Genomic DNA, 17,902 nt, shown 5'->3' with positions numbered 1-17,902 from the left:
AGGAATGCATTCAGCTCGGTGCCACAAGGACATCCCATCCCGTCCTGGGATGTAACCAGCGCCCTCCCCGATGCCCAATTACAAGCAGTTGGCAGTATGGCCAAAACTTTTTTCCACAGACCATCTGACCCACGCCCAATTAATGAACACTCGGCCCAGTGCCAAAATCCGCTTAGACGCAGTGCGACACGGTCGAAAAAATGCAAAGGGAAGTACACTAGAAAAGGGTAAAAATAAATAAATTAGAACTTTGTTTTTACTTTCACTTTCACGACTTTCCATTTCTGGGTTAACTTTGTCCTCAATCGGTGATAAATTGTCAATTTGACCTCTACATTTTAATGTATATAGATACATTTCCTATTATTAAGTTGAAAAGCTAAAAAGTTTATTTGATGTTAACAAAGACTGAAACTTGATATATATCCTTGATATTTTTGTTGCTTATTTATCTAAAATATTTTGATTTAGCATCATGGACTGCACAATTTCACTCGAAGGCATAATCTTACATTTTTTATCATTTATCTTTTTGGTAATACCAACTACAGATTTGTTTGCTTAAATTTTTATATTTTCTTTGGAAAAACGAAATTTTCCCATCGCAGGGAGATTTTTTTTCCAGGCCTTGCTCGAAACCCAAATATATGCCTCCCAGGCTGAAGTAGGCTCTGATTCTATGTTTTATAGAAAATTTCAATGAAAAATCAACAAAATTCTGGTTTCCTTTAATGTGTAAGTATTGAATGCATTTGCACATGGATAGAAAATAATGCAAAATAACTCCACCAGATGCATAGTTCTGAAGGTACCTCTGTGTAGCAGACAAGTGCACTCCAAATCCCAGTAGTTCCGACTCGGAAACAGCACAGGACGCCAGGATACCGATGGCCAACGCGGTAGTGAGCACAACGTCGCCAATGGCAGGGCGGCGCCTGCTCCGGGACGTGAACCGGCTCCTGGCCTCGGGCTACCACATCGTGGCAGATGACAACATGGCCAACCTGAATGTGCGATTCGAAGGGCCACTGGGCAGTATCTACCAGGGCGGCGTTTGGACCGTCAACTTGTCCATGCCGCAGGAATATCCGCTTAAGGCTCCGCGCGTCCGCTTCGTCACCAAGATTCTGCATCCGAACATTGAGTTCACATCGGGACTTGTCTGCTTGAATGCCTTTAAGCAGGCCTGGTCGGCCAGCTATGACCTGGTCAATATCTTCGACACCTTCCTGCCGCAACTGTTGCGCCACCCGAATCCGCATGATCCGCTCAATCACCGGGCCGCCGCCATCATGAAGCACTCGGAGCAGCTCTTTCGCGAGCACGTCCTGGTCTGTGTGAAGATGTACGCCCTGCCTGTGGCCACCAATCCACGTAACCTGGTCGAGGAGGGACTCGAGAAGCATTCCTCGGACCTAAGTCTGTCCGATCTTTTGTCGGACGAGGACAATGACGATGAGGAGGGCGATCAAGCTGGATCTGGAGCCGGAGCTGGTGATAGGGCTTCTGGTGGTGGTTCTGGAAATGCTCCTGATCCGGAAGATGGTCCCGCTCCTGGCCCTGGAGCTGGTGATGCCGCTGCTGCTGGGAGCAACTGTTGAAAACGAAAAACTAAGCATTCCACTGCTTTCGTTTTTTCTTTTGTGCCTTGGTTTGTATATGGACAAATTCGCTAAATTGTAAATATAATTTTTCATCTTGTTTCCCCCCTGTTGCGGGAATCTTTGGAATGTTCCATTAAGCTAGTTAGACTTAGCCCAACCGAAGAATTTACGGGTGAAACTTAAATTATTATAAATGTTGAATTATTAAAAGGCATCGGGAATAAAGTATGTTAAGCTAAATCTGCATTTTATTTATTTACAGAAGAACAACCATTTCGAATTTCCCTAAATCAAAAGCCAAAATGTGTGTCTTAATTGCGTCTTCTTGGATTTAAATTTCTGATTTACAACAAATTCAAATTCATGATTCATAGCAATAACAAAGTTTTATAGCTTGTAAAATGTGAATGAAGCTGGGTGTTGTTTGTAATTTAATTGCGAACCTTAATTGTGTCGAGCCAGATGAGGCCATATTGCCGTAATGTTCCGATAAGAAATTAATTTTGCTCCATTACGGATAATTACGGATTCACTGGCCTTAATTGAGACTGATGTCAACTTCACTCAACACTTCCCAAATGGGCCTTAAGCAGGTGCTGATTTCTGATCAATTTGTCTGATTAGGCTGAAAGTGAAGGGAAGAGTCTGGCCAGGATATGGGAGGACAACAAGTGGAAACTACTTTGCCGACCGACAAACAATGGGGATTAAGTGCAGTCATGTGCCAACAAGGATTTAATTGTGATAATTATTTAAACACAATTAATTTTTAGTGCCCAAGAGGAGGGACTCGCAGTCATAACAAACTTGAACCGTCTTCAAATGAATTTTCTTTCACTAATTAATTGATTTTCCCTTGACTAACAAGTGGATTTTCGACTACAAACTTTATTTGCTATTTGCCAAATTCTAAGGAAATTTCGTATTGCAGACAAATCAATATCTTCAGGAGAGGAGGAAAAAAAACAGACGACAATTTGTCTGCCTGTCCCCGAAAATGGTTTAATGCGATTGCAGCCAGAAGCAGAGCACATCTACGTGAAGTTGGCTTTATTGACGCCTGCTGCTTGGTCTGGTCGGAATCCAAATGGTGCCTGACTGACTGACTGACTGACTCACTGGCTGGCCACCTTCCTTCCTTCCTGGCAATTTCAGGCCAGAGACCGGTTTGCCATTGCCAATGCGTGGGAGTGCACTGTTCCAGACAGCTGCGCAGACAATCCGGGCCAGGCGAGGCGAAGGAGTAGGGGTTCCGGCCAGGTCGAATGCCTGTCTGCGTGTGCTGCCATCATCGAATTAGAATACGACGTGGCCCAATGCCTCTCGGGCCCCGAATTTATGCAATAGTCGTTGCCATTTTCGGATCTGAATGACTATATCTACACATTTCCACAACGAAACGATGTCTTTAGTGAGGCATTCGATGGAAATGAATGGGAGTTGCAGTCAGAGGCAGATCGTCTCTGCTCATCGGGGACATCAAACACGTGGCGTGCTTAAAGATTGCTGAAGGATGAGTTGACAACTTAACAGATATATGCCAGTAAATGTGTTTTGTAGTCCCCGGGCGCTTAAAACTAATGACATCGATGAGGTGAAGCAAAAACTGACAGATGGGAGGGGGACACTGAATTACCGGTTTTATGAAAGCAAATTACTAAAACACTTGAGATCTTTACCATGATTGATGCGTACCCAGGGGGCTTTTTAGTTTCGGCATATTTAAACTGCTAAATAATCATTAAATTCGATCAAATCTTTACTTTGCTATCTCCTTGGGTGGCCAACTGTCTAGACTCTTGACATTTATGTGCCTTGATGGGAAAGCCTCTGACTTAAGCAGCCTATATTTGTGCAGAGCACTTGAATAGAAAATGCTCCTTGAAGGGACGAATGGAAAATGAAGACCGGGTCAATAGACGGTTAAAGCCAACTGTACTGACTTTGAGCCTGCATCCGCTGGCGCTAATTTATTCAAGTCAATTGACTCGCAGCGAGGCGAGCATGGCTCAGTTGGCCATGCACGGTAATGGCAGGCGGGGACTGGCCTCATTAGCATATTCTAATTAATTTATATTATTCCAAAATGCACAAAACTTAATTGGTATGGAGCACTTAGTTAATGAAACTGAAGTTCCCACGGAGCTCGGCCCCTTTTTCTCGCGCTGGTTTTCTCTTCTCCCAACGGAACTCACGCCAAATCCTCGGCTGTTGACAATTTCGGCGTGACTTGGAATGGAAGGCATGAGGGAGGAAAGGCACTTGATGGAAAGTTTCAGCCAACATTACCTTACAATCCCGTAAAGGGAACGCTTCCCCACAGCCCCTGTGCTCATTAAGGGCTGGAGCTCCAGCTTCCCGTTTGTTGGCAAACAAATTTCAGTCGCCGTCTTGGCCGAGTTAGTTATGACTGCCAACTTTGCGACACGCAATTTGCATTTCGGTTTCCTTGCTCGGTTCGCATTTCAGCTCCTGGCCAAGGGGTTTGTCCGGGAAGTGTTTGCAAGTTATTTCTTTCTGCCTGTTTGACAACCGAAGGACATGTGTTCAGGTTCCACGGAGGGTCTCTCGTATTCCGCTCTGTGCCCCACATTCCTGTCCCAGCTAATTTATGCCAAAACAGTCCTGTGTCAGGCAGATGCGGATACGATTGTCGAAGTCGGCGCACCTTTGTGTATGTGTCCCCGCATAAATGTCTTGTTAATTTTCACAAGCCCAAGTTGGTCCCAGCCTCAATCTCCACTCGGCGGGATTCTCCTGCGGTTCCCCATTGTTTGCCTACACAATTGTGGCCTCCTTCCTGCCCCTCCTTTTGCTCCTGCTCCAGCTCTGAGGCTGGGAATGTGCAATACCTGGATTGGAGCCTCCTTTGGACATGTGCCAAACAATGCAGCTTCAATTACCAGGCAGCTTACAGCTTGTTTAGCTGAGAATGTTTTTGTTCGGCAGGTTCAGAGAAATTCATTCCCACTGCCAATTTAAGGAACTACCTCCTAGGTGGATTGTTTGCCAGCAGACACCTTTGTCAGGGCGGCACTTGAGGTTTTCTTAAGGCTAAGGCATCTTAAGGGAGCTGGTCGTGAATACTAAACTGAGTAGTTAAATATGAAACTGGCTTTGTTGAACAACAAGATTGATAATTTGTAACATGTATTCATTTCTATTTATTTATTTCTATTTATGTATATTTATTGGTAAGACAAAACTGCATTCGAATATTAACTTGGCCATCAAGGTTACGAAAAAACGATGCTGCCCTGATTAAAGATGAGGGATTCTCTTCAAAAATCGAAATCCTCTTTTCTTTTTCCCCCGATAAAAGTCATCAATCTAGCTACTTACTAAACCTAAACGGATGTAAGACAACCTTCAATGAAGGGCTACAGAAAATCGGATCCAACCTTGAACTGGAATGCGAATGATAAAGTAAGGCACTGAATGGCACACAGGTCTGCCCCATTCAAATTGCTGGACATTAAACGGATGTCGATAAATGAGATTGACAATGACAAACATGAAAGCGAAAAAGTAGCAAGAGACAGAGAGAGAAAGGCGCATTTCCCGCTCCTTCGCCGAGTCAATAAAATCCCCAAAAAGCAAAATCCCGGCCCTGAGGTCACAGTGGGATAAGCTAAAAAAGGAGGAAATGCTTAAACCAAAGCATAGGGATCTGAGTGACAGCTGAAACCCCTGGTACCCCAGCTCACGGATCCCCGTTAGCCCCTTCTCCGGGACCGAGTCTGTCTCCGGGTTAACAGATGGCAGAACATTTACGGTCACAGTGCCACATATGTCAACCGGAGCGAGTCCGGATGATTGCGAGGCCAGTGGAGTTACAGGCAGAGAAACAGCCACTCTAAATTTCCATTTGATTCTCGGTGAACGTGGTTTTAGTTTAAATCAAGAAAGAAATTCATTCTTTTTCTGTAGAGGAAGTACTGACAAAAAAATATTCACAGCAACTGCTGTCATTTGCTTCCTCTTTTTGCAGGTTTTCAGTGTACGACATGGGGAGCTGGGGTTGACATGGGAGATGGTCAACTGAAATGAGCAAATGTCAAGTGCAAGCCAAAAGCAAGAGAAGCCAAACATGCCAAATCCAATGGCATTTGTCAGCGTTTTGTTTAAATGCGAATTAAAGAATCTCTCCTTCGGGTGGGGAAATTTGTGGGACCTTTGTGCTCCGACTGCACCCACTCATGGGAGATTGCTTATTTGGCTGCTGCTTACACTGCTGCTGCTGCTGGCCACTTGGCGCGAGTGGCAAGTGCAAACACAGGCTGCCAGGAGCAGGCAAGCTGCTCCCCCTTCCTCATGTACCATTTGCATAAATCAAATCAGAATTTGCATTGCTGCAGCGGGCAAATAGCAGCTGCCGACTCAAGAATACACACACACAGTCAGTCAGCCTGGCTGGATAAACACGTACATGCAGAACAGGTGGGCACAGGTAACTCTGCCTCTGTGTGTGCTCGAACACGCACCGAGAGTGAGCAATGAGCACGCAGCCAAACTTACGCACGCTCGCCCACAGAACAAACACAAACAGGGACAAAGTTACGCTCCGGGCTCAACCACCCGCACCCACCCACACACCCGACAAAAGTCGCGCTAACGATGTGCCAGAAAAAGGCAAAAGGTCTGGAGTCAAGGACCCCGGAGCATCAAGCATCGAAAACTTTCTATAGTTGAGTGTACTTCTTTGCCCAGATGTGTGCATAATTTCATAGCATACATCCCAGCGCTGGTCGTATTAACTTTATAAACTAACTCGAACTGAATCTGGCTAATAATGGATTTATTGTATTTAACTTAATGTCTAGCCCCGGGAGCTATTTTAGGCTTTTGATTGTAGTAGAAGTGCCTTAAAGCAGCGAATGCTAATTACTCATACGCCATGTGTGCCAGCTCAAAATGCTATCCAAGAGTTATATTTGTTATCTAAACTCCTGCTTAATTGCTTCAACAAATATAAATTATAATAGGAGAATGAGCGGAGAAGTGCGTTTTATTTTACAAAATTGCTAAATATCAGGTTTTTCAATTACTCATACGCCATGTATATGCCTACTCGCGATATCGAAACTTTAAATTGTAAACTAAATTATGAACGAAAAGTGCGTATTATTTTACGCTTTATGTTAATTGATACAAGGTGAAGTATTTAATAAATGACAGAATATCAGGTTTTTGAAATTTCCATTTTGTGCTACTTTTAAGGCCGCACCTATGTTGGGTGAGCAATGCTAACTCTTCCTTTGATTTCTTTGCCATTTCTTGCACATTAGCTCAAAAACTTCCGTTGCTAATTTACGGGGCGTAGCTTCAACACGTGCACAGCCGTACGATGAAGTACATTAACACCCTGCCACACCCTGCCACGTCTAGCTCCACTTTGTGGCAACTTTTAGCCTTGTGCAAATTAAATAATAAATGTGCAAAGTTGAGCCAATTCATAATGTTAATCTCAGAAATGTTGAGTAATAATTGTAATTTAATTGGTGAGCGCTTGACAATTGCCTCTGTACTTCTAGGGACTTTGGAATTTCTAATTTCTAATTCAATTATCACTTCAGGAATGTCGACAGGCGTGCCATAAATTTTACTGACCGGTGCCGCATTCCATATTCAAGAGCTATTTTTACTGATAGAGGATTAGCCATATTTAACACCGTCATAGAAGTATCGACTCGAAAACTGCCAATTTATTAAAAGTGATAAATTGCCACCCGGGACGCTGTCAGGCTGAGCGAATGAAAAATACCACGTATTCATCTATTTTTTATCACGTCACAAAAAAAAACCGCTCGGAGGCCATTCAGTGGCAGTGTCAATGTCGCTCCGGTGAGTGAATAGCAAGGATAATGCCCTCAATCAAGTTCGTGGCCCTGTTCGGCTGACGTGACTGTTGCTCATTTCACGCTTGGCCTTGCCACGTCCCATTGTCCTGCTGTCAGGATATTGCCAGCCGCTGGCTGATTACCAGCGAACTCGCAGGAAGTTCCGATAAGATTGTAGGTCCATAAACGTCAGGGCGCCCCACTGGACCTGAAATTTTGGCTACCAGTGGTGTTCTCCTCCTGCCATTGCGCCACTTCACATTAAATTTGAGAGAAATTTGTAGGAGATATTTTCTGAATACAATAGGTTTACAACAAACTAGAAGGAATTCTCCGAATTCGATCCATATCTACAGCGACAACTGAAGAAAGGATAGAAACATTCAATCAAAAAAAGAATCAAGAATACTTACACGAGGTCCTTGGATTAGTTGCTGTAGAGGAATAAGGTTCTGGTACTACAGCCTGTAAAGAGCCTGGCTCGTCATGGCTTTTTAGCTCTGCAGCATCCTTACCGCTGGACTTGGCCTTCGACCTGCCGCCAATGAAGAAATTTGATAGGATATTCCCTCCACCGCCACTTTCTCCGGAGCTGCCACTTCCACCTGCACCGCCACTGCCCCCAGCACCCCCACTATCATCAGCACCGGCGCCTCCACTGCCTCCACCTGCTCTTCGCTTACTTGAATCCATAAAAGGCTCCATTATTTCCATTGGTATGGGGTAAATAATTCTGACCCTTCGCTCAGTGGCAATCGAGGATAGGATTTGCAGATGCCTTAGCTAAGTCATAGGATACTCATAATCCATTCTATATAAGACCTCTGAAGTTTACCTGTAGAGTGATCTTGTTCTGGGCCATCACATCGGAGGCCTCTTTTAGGGCCTTGGAGGCCTTAAGCTCACCCTCTGCCAAAATGATCTTGGCACGAGCTTCCCTTATAGCCTCTGCCTCGCTGGCCAGGGATCGCTCCAGACTGGCCGGCAATATAATATCCATTCTATGTAGAAACACCATTCAAAATAATAATGTTTGCTAGAATGATGCCAATAAATATGCTTACAAATCTACCCGTTCCATACGCACACCCCAACGGGCTGTGATCTCAGCGACCGCATGCAGGATCTCGCGGGAGAGGGCCTGCCTGGAGGTCAGCAGGACGTTGAGAGTCTTGGAGCCGACGATGTTCCGGAGTGTAACTTTGGCAATCATCAAGGTGGCCTCGTTAACATTGTCCACTTGGATGATAGAGTCGATGGCATCATAGATACAATAGTAGATGACGGCGTTTACGGTGATCGTTACCGAATCCTTGGTGAGCACATCCTGTGGCCAAACTTTGTGGACATCAGTACGCATATCCACCGCCTGGACATCATCAATGCACGGCAGGTGAAACACCAATCCGGGACCCTTGGCCCCCTTACGGAGCCGTCCCAGGCGGAGGATGATCAGACGGATGTACTCGGGAACAACGATGATACAACAGCACAGCGACAAGGGAAAGAACAGAACCACAAAGAGCCAGCAAAAGAACACTGCAAACTTCTCGAAAGCAGAAGACTTGTCCTCCTCGGCTAAAGAAGGCATGGACTGATTAGCATTAAGTTTGAGTTAGTTCTTTAAGCTTTTCTTACTGGTCTGAATGTACCGACTTGGTGGCGGTTTCCGGCTGCTGCCGTCATTATTTGAGGGTCGTCGGAAGATAGACGTTTCTTGGCCTTCATTTGGCGGAGCCTTCGGTGGCTCTGTGCCGGCAAGTGGCTTACTTTCGTCCGGATTGCTCATAACGAAAAAAATGTATAACTATTTGAAACTCTGAACCTAAAAATATATGTGGTGTTTGTAATAAAAATCTATCCTTTTTGATAAAATAACAAAAGGCTCTCAAACAAGAATATTCACTTCCATGAATTTTCTCATTTATTTTCATGCAAGCTAGTGAGACTGCGAATGTGAATGGAAGGGGGGGTTGCAGGGGAATGCACATTTGCCGCAAGTACTCATAAATTTCCCTTTTCCAACGAGAAAAGCTCAACTGCAGCCCCATTCACTGTCAACCCGCAAAAACCCCAAAAGTGCACATTACTCTGCTTATAAGCAAACCACTTTTTTCCCGGCGAATACTCAGGCAGTGGCAGTGGGAAAAAGGTCTGAATGCGCAATGAGGGATCGGAAGGTAAAGGAAATACGGTTTGTCCTTGGCTGTGGAAATTTTAAGTAAACGCGATTGCACTAGAAATATTTATTCTCCAATAAATACTAATTCTTATACGGATAATGCTCCCCCAATTAACCCCCTGTTTCGCGCATAAAACCGAAATGTATTTGTACATACAAATCTAGAATTCTTAAATAAAGGCCATGATTAAGATAGTAATTGATGCTATATCAAAAAAAAGCTAAGATCGAAGATTATATCTCGTTGCAGTTTGCAATTAAATCAGTTTGCCAAATTTTGATCGATCATAACTTAGCCAAAACTGCATTTATTATAATTCGGAAAACGTTCCTATTTTAATTTGTATAAGGTTAATAAATCTGCATACTCAGTTTAAAGTTTAAAAAAAAATAAAAATTTTCCCAACTTTTGACAATTTTAGCGATGTAATACAGTTTACAAATTTTGAAAAAATTTTTAAAAATTCAAATTTTGATCGGACATGGCTAAATAGAATCTTCAGTTAATTCTGATCAATAATATATAGGATTTATAGGGTCGGAAATGACTCCTTCACTATATTTATAGCTTTTGTCTATACAAGCATGCACATAAAATATTATAATAAATTGCATATTGCTATAAGGCATATGGCTGCGAAACGCACTGTACCCTAGGCCAGGCCAACCGCGTCAAAAGTGTCAAAATCTGACATGGAAAAATGAACCCAACACGAAGAGCTCCTAATTTCAGTTACAAAAGCCAGTCGTCGGCTCCTTGCCGTGGCCTTTGTGAGGCCTCCAGAGGCGACAGCGAAAGCCTGCCCAAGTAGAGAAAGTGGTCGGAACAGGACGCGGATGAGGACGACAAGCAGGAACGGGAACGGGAACAGGAACAGGAAGGGTGGTTGCCTGGTGAGAAGGCTTCTTCCGATGATAATACCTGGCGGGCGTGAACGTGACGATGACTGGCACGATAACATTGAAATATTACCTTGGCCAAAAGAAGACCAGCACAGGTAGGGATGCAGTGGTGGAGGAGCAGAAGGTGTGCAGGAGTGAATGAACGGAGGAACACCCATCGTGGGCAATTATAATTAGATGTGACTGACGGTCGGAGCTCAATTAAAAGCCACGTGGCTGGGCGAGCAACGAAAATTGGGTTAAAACGTGCACCGGCAAATAGTTACAGCCGAGGAGCGCAGCAGGTCCTAAAAACCGCTCCAAATTGTTTCTATTTTAATTTGCCAGCCTGGGTTTCGGCTTTCTGGTTAGCTTTTCGGGGCGCGGAAGCGTGACATTTTGGCCGTATTGAAATTTATGCTTTCCCGACTCAAATCCCGCACATTTACACAACTTTTGGTTTGGGTCGCGCCCAAGTTGGGTTGGGTGGCGGCACCAAAAGTTTTCCTTTTCGTTTTCATTTTCATTTTCATGCCAAATTTCGGCACACACACACACACACATCCGCGTCTGCGGTCGGACCCCCTGACCCCTCCCGGATCCAAGTCCATTCAGAACAGGAAACCTTCTGCAATGCGACGATGGGGAAATTGGTTTATTTTATTCCCATCGACAGTTTGCCGGGGCCCAGGGCTCGCTGATTCTAGGGAATTTTCAAATTAACATGAAATACGATTTAACGATTTTACTCGGCAAAAATCTAATTAGGAACAAAAAAAAACAATTTTCGAATTGATTGCTAACTTTTTTCCGAACCAAAAATGCCGAAATAATTTGATAGCAGCATTAGTTGCGTGTCCGAGTGAGAATCGGGCGCTTTAAGCCAGAAAATTGACTGGTTTCAGCCCGGCTTTTGGCGGCTGTCGGTTGGTCAGACTGCAAGTGGCCTCAGTCTGGCCACAAGCTAATGAAACGAGTGCCAAATGGAGTTCCGACCAACAGCAGCAGGCAGTCGCGGACGGTAATAATAACTAGGCCAAAAATAAGAGGACGAAGGAAAGTCGGTATTACTGGAGCGAAGATCTAATACACTTTGTTGCCAATTATAATCATTTTTAAAGATCTCTTTCAGCTTTAAATAAATTTAACAATACAAAAAGGCCTTTAAAAAGTCTAGTATGCTTTAAATTTTAGCCTGAAACCCTTTCGCATTCTCTGACTGTGTTATTTGTATATAAAAATATATACATTTGTTTATATATTTCCGAAATGCCACAACAGCAAATCTGAGAAAAAAAGCAAAACTTCTCTCAACAAGGATATATGTATATAAGAGGGGTCTTTGAACCCATTTTTACTGGCCACCGCCCTCGTGCTCATCCGGAAACCCTTCCACTCCCACTTCCGTTTCCTCTTCCACTTAGCCACATGCAGCTGGTAATGCATTCGGAGTGTGTGACCGCAGAAACACCGAAAACCAAAAGCCAAAAAAAGACTGAAATGGAGAGCACCCAGAAACACAAGAATGAATGAAGTGGAAGACATGAATGGAAATAGGCGAAATAAGAACAAAAAAAAACAACAAGGCACCCAACACTAAAAAGTGGTGCAAAAAAATGCAGGGTAAATGTGCTCGTTAGTGGTTTTCTGGCTGAGTTTTCACTGTCGATTGTCTGCAAGCCCCCAGCCCGAGAACCCGAGTTGGAGAGTCTCCCCTTTGGGTGCGACAGAGGAATCCCCCAGATCCCTATCCGTATCCGCATCCGTATCGCATAAATTGCTAGCCCTTCCCGGAATCCCGGTTCGAATGTTTGACTTTAAGCAAAGTCAACACGCAATTTAAATAACAATTGGACTTTCTTATGCGTGTGGGGGTTGAGTGGGCTGAGTGTCATTAGCAAGACATTTATACGCCTCAGTTGAGCGCCCAACACATGTTTATGCATATCGGCAAACCTTCTGCGGAGCATAAATTAAGTCAAGGCCAGGACTTTGCTGACAACGCAGAACATTGTGCCGAACAACGAGCGACACATGTCTAAGAACTTGGGTCTTAACAAGGTCGGGGGAGCATTACTTACACGCACATGGGTGTACTTCTGGGGGAGGTTGTGAAATTGCGATTGAAAATGGCAGAAAATACCCACAGTAGCCATTTGCCAAAGGATAAACCGAAAGTAAAAGCCCCAAGAAAGTGCACTGACTGCAGTCCTTAGTCCTTCTTTGGCTTAGCTTCTTACACTCCATATGGTAAGCATCTTCTTTGGCAGCTTAAAAAACGATTTTCCCATAGTGTGTATTATTATAACGATCAGTAAATCCTATATATATATTAAAGCAGTTGTTTGTACTATATTGCTGCTAACATATTTGCACGTTCACTGGTCGAGACTGAAAGCATTCAGGCATTGAGTGAATGCTTTTACACCCACAAGAAAGTGTGTGTGGACTGAGTGGTCACCTGAAAGCTACCGTCCAACTTATACATCCTTTCTCTGCTCCTCATCGTCCTTCCGCCCTTATCCTCTTTACATTCACGTTTTATCTAAGCTCAGCTTTGGCATTGTTAATGCCAACACATTTTCACATTTTTACTCACTTGGCAAATTTACGTATTTCCCAGCCACATCCCTTTTCTCTTTCCCAAGCACCGATGTCTGGATGTCACGGCATTTGTACTCTCCTGCACTTTAGCGAGCGCACAAATCCGCACGAGGAACGCAAAAAAAAGAAAGAAAAGGGATTTTATCTTTCAGTCGCTTGTTGCTCCGGCTCCTTGAAGTCGCTATCCGGACTACGGACATTTCCGGCTTGGGCAATACTTATGTATGTATGCTCGTCCTGACATGGACTTATCGCTTGTCCAGATTTATGCCGGGGTCCAAACAATGCCGCTGCTGATTGCGGGAATTAACAGCTCCCGTTCCCTTGCAATACACACACTCACCCACTAATTTATGGCCTAAACTGTGGGCCAAAACAGTTTGGACATGATTGAATTTATTCGAAATTTTCGGTGGTCTCTAGCAGGGAGCTACCAAGTCATCTGTGCTGATTTCCATGGCGCGTTTTTCGTTGTTTTCCCAACATCCACACCCGAACAATGGTTGCGAAAAAAGAAATCGAAAGTGGCAAAGGAGAGTGTGTGCAGAAAGACAAATTTAATGAAATTTCAAATTGCTATTCGCAGTCTGTCTGGGTCGCACAATGCTCCCGCATCCTTGTCGTTTTCACACAGGCTCACCAGGTCGTTCTGGGTTTCCTCTAGGGAACTCTCCCAGAAAAATAGGTCTTTGATGAAATCTAAAAATGAAGATTTAAAAATTAAAAGAAAATTCAAAGCTCAAAGATCAACCAATTCAATCTTTCTTAATTTTTTGCACTCTTAATATTTTAATAATAATTTTATTACCTAAATATAATAACAATTTGAATAATCTTACCCCTGAAATAATTTGTAGTGTGAAATTTGGAACAGAAACCGTGTGTCTCCGTTCTTTGTTGGATTCCGTTGGCTTTGCATGTCGGACAGGACTCGTCTGAGTCGCCTCGTTCAGTGTGTCTCCTTTGTGCCGATGTGACAGCTGCTCATTTCACGCTCGGTAATTTCAATGAATTTTGCGGCGATCCTGGATCCAGGCAGGACATGCCATGCCTTGCCATGCCAGTCAGGGCCACGGCACGCCATCCACTTATTTGTATGTTGCTCATTAATTAAATTTCCCATTTTTCTATTGTACAAACTAAATAAACTTTATACCGTCCTAATTTAAGTTAATAACCTTAGGAAAATGCATTATTTCTTGGAAACTGTTTCTGTGTGTTTTTGTGTTTGAGTGCAAAGTAATGTATACATTAATTAGGTTAATATGGTATTCTTTACTTGAGTGAAAAATGTTCAATATTTTAGGTGACTGCGGGTGTCAAATGATTAAAGATACAACATTTCAGTATATCCTGTCTCTATTGATTTAAATAATAATTCAATGGAGTATTTATAGAAAGAGTATTTGGTATACAAGTTTCGTTTCCCTTTGAGGCATGGAAGTAAACAATACTAAATAATAAAATAACAAAGTTTTTAACACTAACAATTTAACACTTTTAATAACAGAACTTTAAAAATTGGTCAATACTTAAAATTTTAAAAACTAATATCATACTATGTAAAATTATTCGCATTCCTTAATTTTGTACACGCTATTTTTCCACACGCAGCATATCCGCATAGCGAACGGGTAGATAGGCAAAGAAGCTATTCAGCATGGAGTTGCCCGTGAGGAGGTGCGGATTCATGGCCTTCCAGCAGGAGCGAACCACGCCAAGGATCTTATCGTTGAGCGGCTTGCGGTAGTTGAACTTTAATTTCTTGGCCAGTTTCACAGCGCTACCATGCTCCGCATAGGTGTACGCGGTGTTGCCGAAGCCTTCAGTGTCGACACTGGGTACAAACCTCAGCTTGCAATCCACACGGTGGAAGAAGGGAAGACTTTGTTCTACCGCCTGGCTGATTTCCTTAGGGCTATAGGTCTTGCCGTATCGCCTCTTGATCCACTCTAGCATCACGGTTGACTTGTGGGCATCGGGAAAGGCGGCATAGACGCACCGCGGATCCTGGCGAAGTATGGTAAATGCGTCGCGGAGCAGTCGATTCATCTGCTGGAGGTTGTCTGGATCAAAGCGCTCTATTTTCTCGGTCCAAGTCAGGATGGCAGGCTTATTGCAGGGTATGTCAGATTCGTTCTGATTCAAATTGATGGACTTTTGATTTCGCTGGTGCGCCTCCAGAGATCCGAACCACATACCTTCCGCACACTGGACAATAGCGGCCACTACCTGCTCCCGCGGTTGTATCCGTGGATTGTAACCATCTTCGCTGGATGCGCAGCTATCTGCCGACTGCCTAAGCGATCGGATGATCTGCCGCCGGATAACGTCCCTTGGTGGGAGATATTCCTCCTTTGGCGCGATTTCGTGGTAATGATATACAAATGGTCTATTCTCTCGATGTGCTTCAAAGAAGCGTCCCTGCTTCCTGTTCTTCCTGTTCCTCCGTGCACATTCTGAGTCGACTGCCTTCGGCGTTATGGACACTTGCCGCGATGGCTTCTTTTGATCCGTAGTCCTGGGAGGGCACCTTTTCGGCTTCTGTTCTTTCGGCTCTATTGGGCAGGTAATGTCGTCTTCTGGATCTGAGATCCTTACTGTCTCCAGTTTATTAATGGTGTTTTGGCCAGTGATCACGTGAACGTCCATCTTAGGCGACGTATTCAGCAGGGCGATGTCCTCCTCGTGGAACATATACTTCACCTTATTCGGCTGAGTGGCCGTGGGCACCGTGCCCATGACACACATCTGGTCGTGATCCTCCAGGAGCATGACGTCCGTGAGATGACGCCCACGCAACCGTTGCCACCGCAAGGTGCAATCCTCGATACCCTTGTCCAGTTCCGCCACAATGCGTTTCTTTAAGGCTTCATTTTCACGGGTTGTAATGTCCACAAGCGATAGGCAGAGCTTATGAGCTTTCACCAAAGCCTCGTCTTTGACCAGCTGCTCCTCGCGTTGCGCCTCCTGGTGAAACAAACACAAGGGAGCAGCCTTGTCCACATCTGACGCACCCACCTGTGTCCAGTACTCGGTCATGATATCGCCCAACACCTTGAAGAGCATTCGCCGCACCGGCTGGAACTTGTAATTGGCGAACCATCGGCTTTCATCGTTCACCTTGTAATTGGGGCGCTCCCCCGCCGGCCAGAAGGGAAAGGTAACCACAAAGCGGGGCGGTAGACTTACTAAGTTATTGGTGGCACGCACCTTAGGTTTTGGCAGCGACATGAAGTACGGAGAACGGATGGGTTTCGGCTTGGGCGTCTGATTGGAGACAACGTGGATTGAATGCGGTGAACATGTAAATTCTTTAGCTATCGATTGCGATCCGGTTCGAATTGGAAGCTGCTTCCGGTTGAGCCGCTCTACGCCCGGCGGCAGGATGCGGTCCAATTCGCGCATCGTCATTTCCAGGTCCAGGTAAGTGATAGCAGACATAATGATTCGTTCGCTGTACTCGAAGCCGGCGCCCTTGTAACAGGCCTCCAGTAGGAAGTACAGGAAGGCCAGGTCACTGCAACGGCACGCTAAGATCAGCTTCCGGAGCATTCGCGTCTTCACCATCGGTGTGATGCCCAGGAGACTCAAACAGAACTGAGTGCGGTACACAGAACCCTGAGCTTCGTCATCCCGAATGGCAAAATAGAGGTCACCAATGGCCTGGATCTGGAAGTCGGAGAGATTGGTGAACCATGTGGCCCCCACAGGTGCTGCCTTGTCGCGCATGTCTTCAAATAATTTTTGAAAAACCTTAAAATCACTTAAAAATTTTGATAAAAATCAATATTAAATTACTCAAAATTTTGATGTAATGCTTTTGGTGTAAAAGCTTTTAACATATGAAAAGAAGCTGAAATATGTTGCCTTAAATTGAAAGCCCATTTTCAAGGCCAACTCTGATGACTCTTTTTAACACATAGAGCTATAGGAAATATTTTTAAACAAGAATGACTCACTGCTAGATATAGGCCACATTCTCATTATAGACTCTCTCTCATCAATTGTTCAATCCATTCACACTGAATTGACACGCTCAACACTTATCGTCCAGCGGCAATCACCGATGATTGAGGCAATTGCTATGGCATCGGCTTCAGAGTCAGCATGAAAATGCCATTAAGTCGGACGATAGACAACAGGTTGCCACTGGACCTTCAGGGATACGAGCTCCCAGTGCATTGTTTCCTGCTGCAGTTATCTTTCTCAGTGGTCGGTCCCAAACCCATATGGGAGCTTCCATCGTCCGTCCTGAAAAGTGACAATGATGGATTAGTTTATCAGAGCGGGTCAGGACATTCATTTGCTCTTTGTTTCGAGGTTCGCAGTTCCTCGCCGGGCCAGGAGTCGCGTCGGTCTCCTTGGGGACTAATAACTTTATCCGTCATCTGAGCGAAATATAATAGAGTAATTTTCTATGTGACGCGCCAGGATAATTGGCTGGACTCGGACTGTGGTCCGGCCATATGTCGCTGCACTTGCAATCAGATATAAATGGTGGCAGGAGTCGAGGAGAGGAGAGTGGCGAACTTGGGTGGATACTGGGGCGGGTCAGCAAAAGAATGGGCAAATCACATAAATTACTTTATGATGGCGACCGGGCCATGAATCCGGGCAGGCCACCCTGGCAAAACTTTCTTTCAGGCCGGCACATGTGGTCACGGAGGGAAAAAAGAAGGCAGTGCCAACTTGCAGACTGCCACAAGGAAGCAACAAAAGTCATTTCCAAGTTATTACCCCGCTCCGACACCCGCTCCATGGCATGGTCAGTCAGTTGCCATTTGTTT

General features: G+C 44.6%; 3 protein-coding genes across 4 annotated transcripts; 1 reads left to right on the top strand and 2 right to left on the bottom strand.

Moving 5' to 3' along the window:
- The first annotated feature begins 608 nt into the window (after positions 1–608).
- LOC110176619 (ubiquitin-conjugating enzyme E2 H) lies at positions 609–1,844 on the top strand. The gene is made up of 2 exons (XM_020943044.2): positions 609–735; positions 793–1,844. Exon 2 carries the CDS (start codon positions 888–890, stop codon positions 1,599–1,601), a length of 714 nt encoding a protein of 237 aa, XP_020798703.2. The 5' UTR covers positions 609–735; positions 793–887; the 3' UTR covers positions 1,602–1,844.
- A 5,439-nt stretch (positions 1,845–7,283) lies between these two features.
- On the bottom strand, positions 7,284–9,335 carry LOC110176604 (band 7 protein AGAP004871). Of its 2 annotated transcripts, XM_086833215.1 has the most exons (5): positions 9,083–9,335; positions 8,509–9,022; positions 8,280–8,445; positions 7,858–8,227; positions 7,284–7,806 (listed from the first exon to the last, which is right to left on the bottom strand). In XM_086833215.1, the coding sequence occupies exons 1-5, from the start codon at positions 9,231–9,233 to the stop codon at positions 7,754–7,756; spliced, it is 1,254 nt and encodes a 417-aa protein (XP_086689341.1). In that variant the 5' UTR covers positions 9,234–9,335; the 3' UTR covers positions 7,284–7,753. The 2 variants fall into 2 exon arrangements, with proteins under 2 accessions (XP_086689341.1, XP_020798687.2); XM_020943028.2 differs by lacking the exon at positions 7,284–7,806 and having other exon boundaries at positions 8,105–8,222.
- Positions 9,336–14,586: 5,251 nt separating this feature from the next.
- Positions 14,587–17,062, bottom strand: ssp5 (short spindle 5). Its single transcript, XM_020943005.2, has one exon. The coding sequence runs from the start codon at positions 16,842–16,844 to the stop codon at positions 14,709–14,711; it is 2,136 nt and encodes a 711-aa protein (XP_020798664.2). The 5' UTR covers positions 16,845–17,062; the 3' UTR covers positions 14,587–14,708.
- Positions 17,063–17,902: the final 840 nt, after the last annotated feature.

This window comes from Drosophila serrata, unplaced genomic scaffold (genome assembly GCF_035046125.1).
Source record: "Drosophila serrata isolate PLE 108 unplaced genomic scaffold, ASM3504612v1 contig_30, whole genome shotgun sequence".
NCBI lineage: Eukaryota > Metazoa > Arthropoda > Insecta > Diptera > Drosophilidae > Drosophila > Drosophila serrata.
This window is presented reverse-complemented; position numbering and strand designations above follow the sequence as displayed.

Excerpts from the sequence above, each read along its gene's own strand:
- LOC110176619 (XM_020943044.2), top strand. The coding sequence starts at position 888 with ATGGCCAACGCGGTAGTGAGCACAACGTCGCCAATGGCAGGGCGGCGC.
- ssp5 (XM_020943005.2), bottom strand. The coding sequence starts at position 16,844 with ATGCGCGACAAGGCAGCACCTGTGGGGGCCACATGGTTCACCAATCTC.
- LOC110176604 (XM_086833215.1), bottom strand. The coding sequence starts at position 9,233 with ATGAGCAATCCGGACGAAAGTAAGCCACTTGCCGGCACAGAGCCACCG. Across the intron at positions 9,023-9,082 it reads AAGTCGGTACATTCAGACCA|CCGAGGAGGACAAGTCTTCT; the intron begins GTAAGAAAAGCT and ends TGCCTTCTTTAG. Across the intron at positions 8,228-8,279 it reads AGAACAAGATCACTCTACAG|CTAAGGCATCTGCAAATCCT; the intron begins GTAAACTTCAGA and ends CCTATGACTTAG.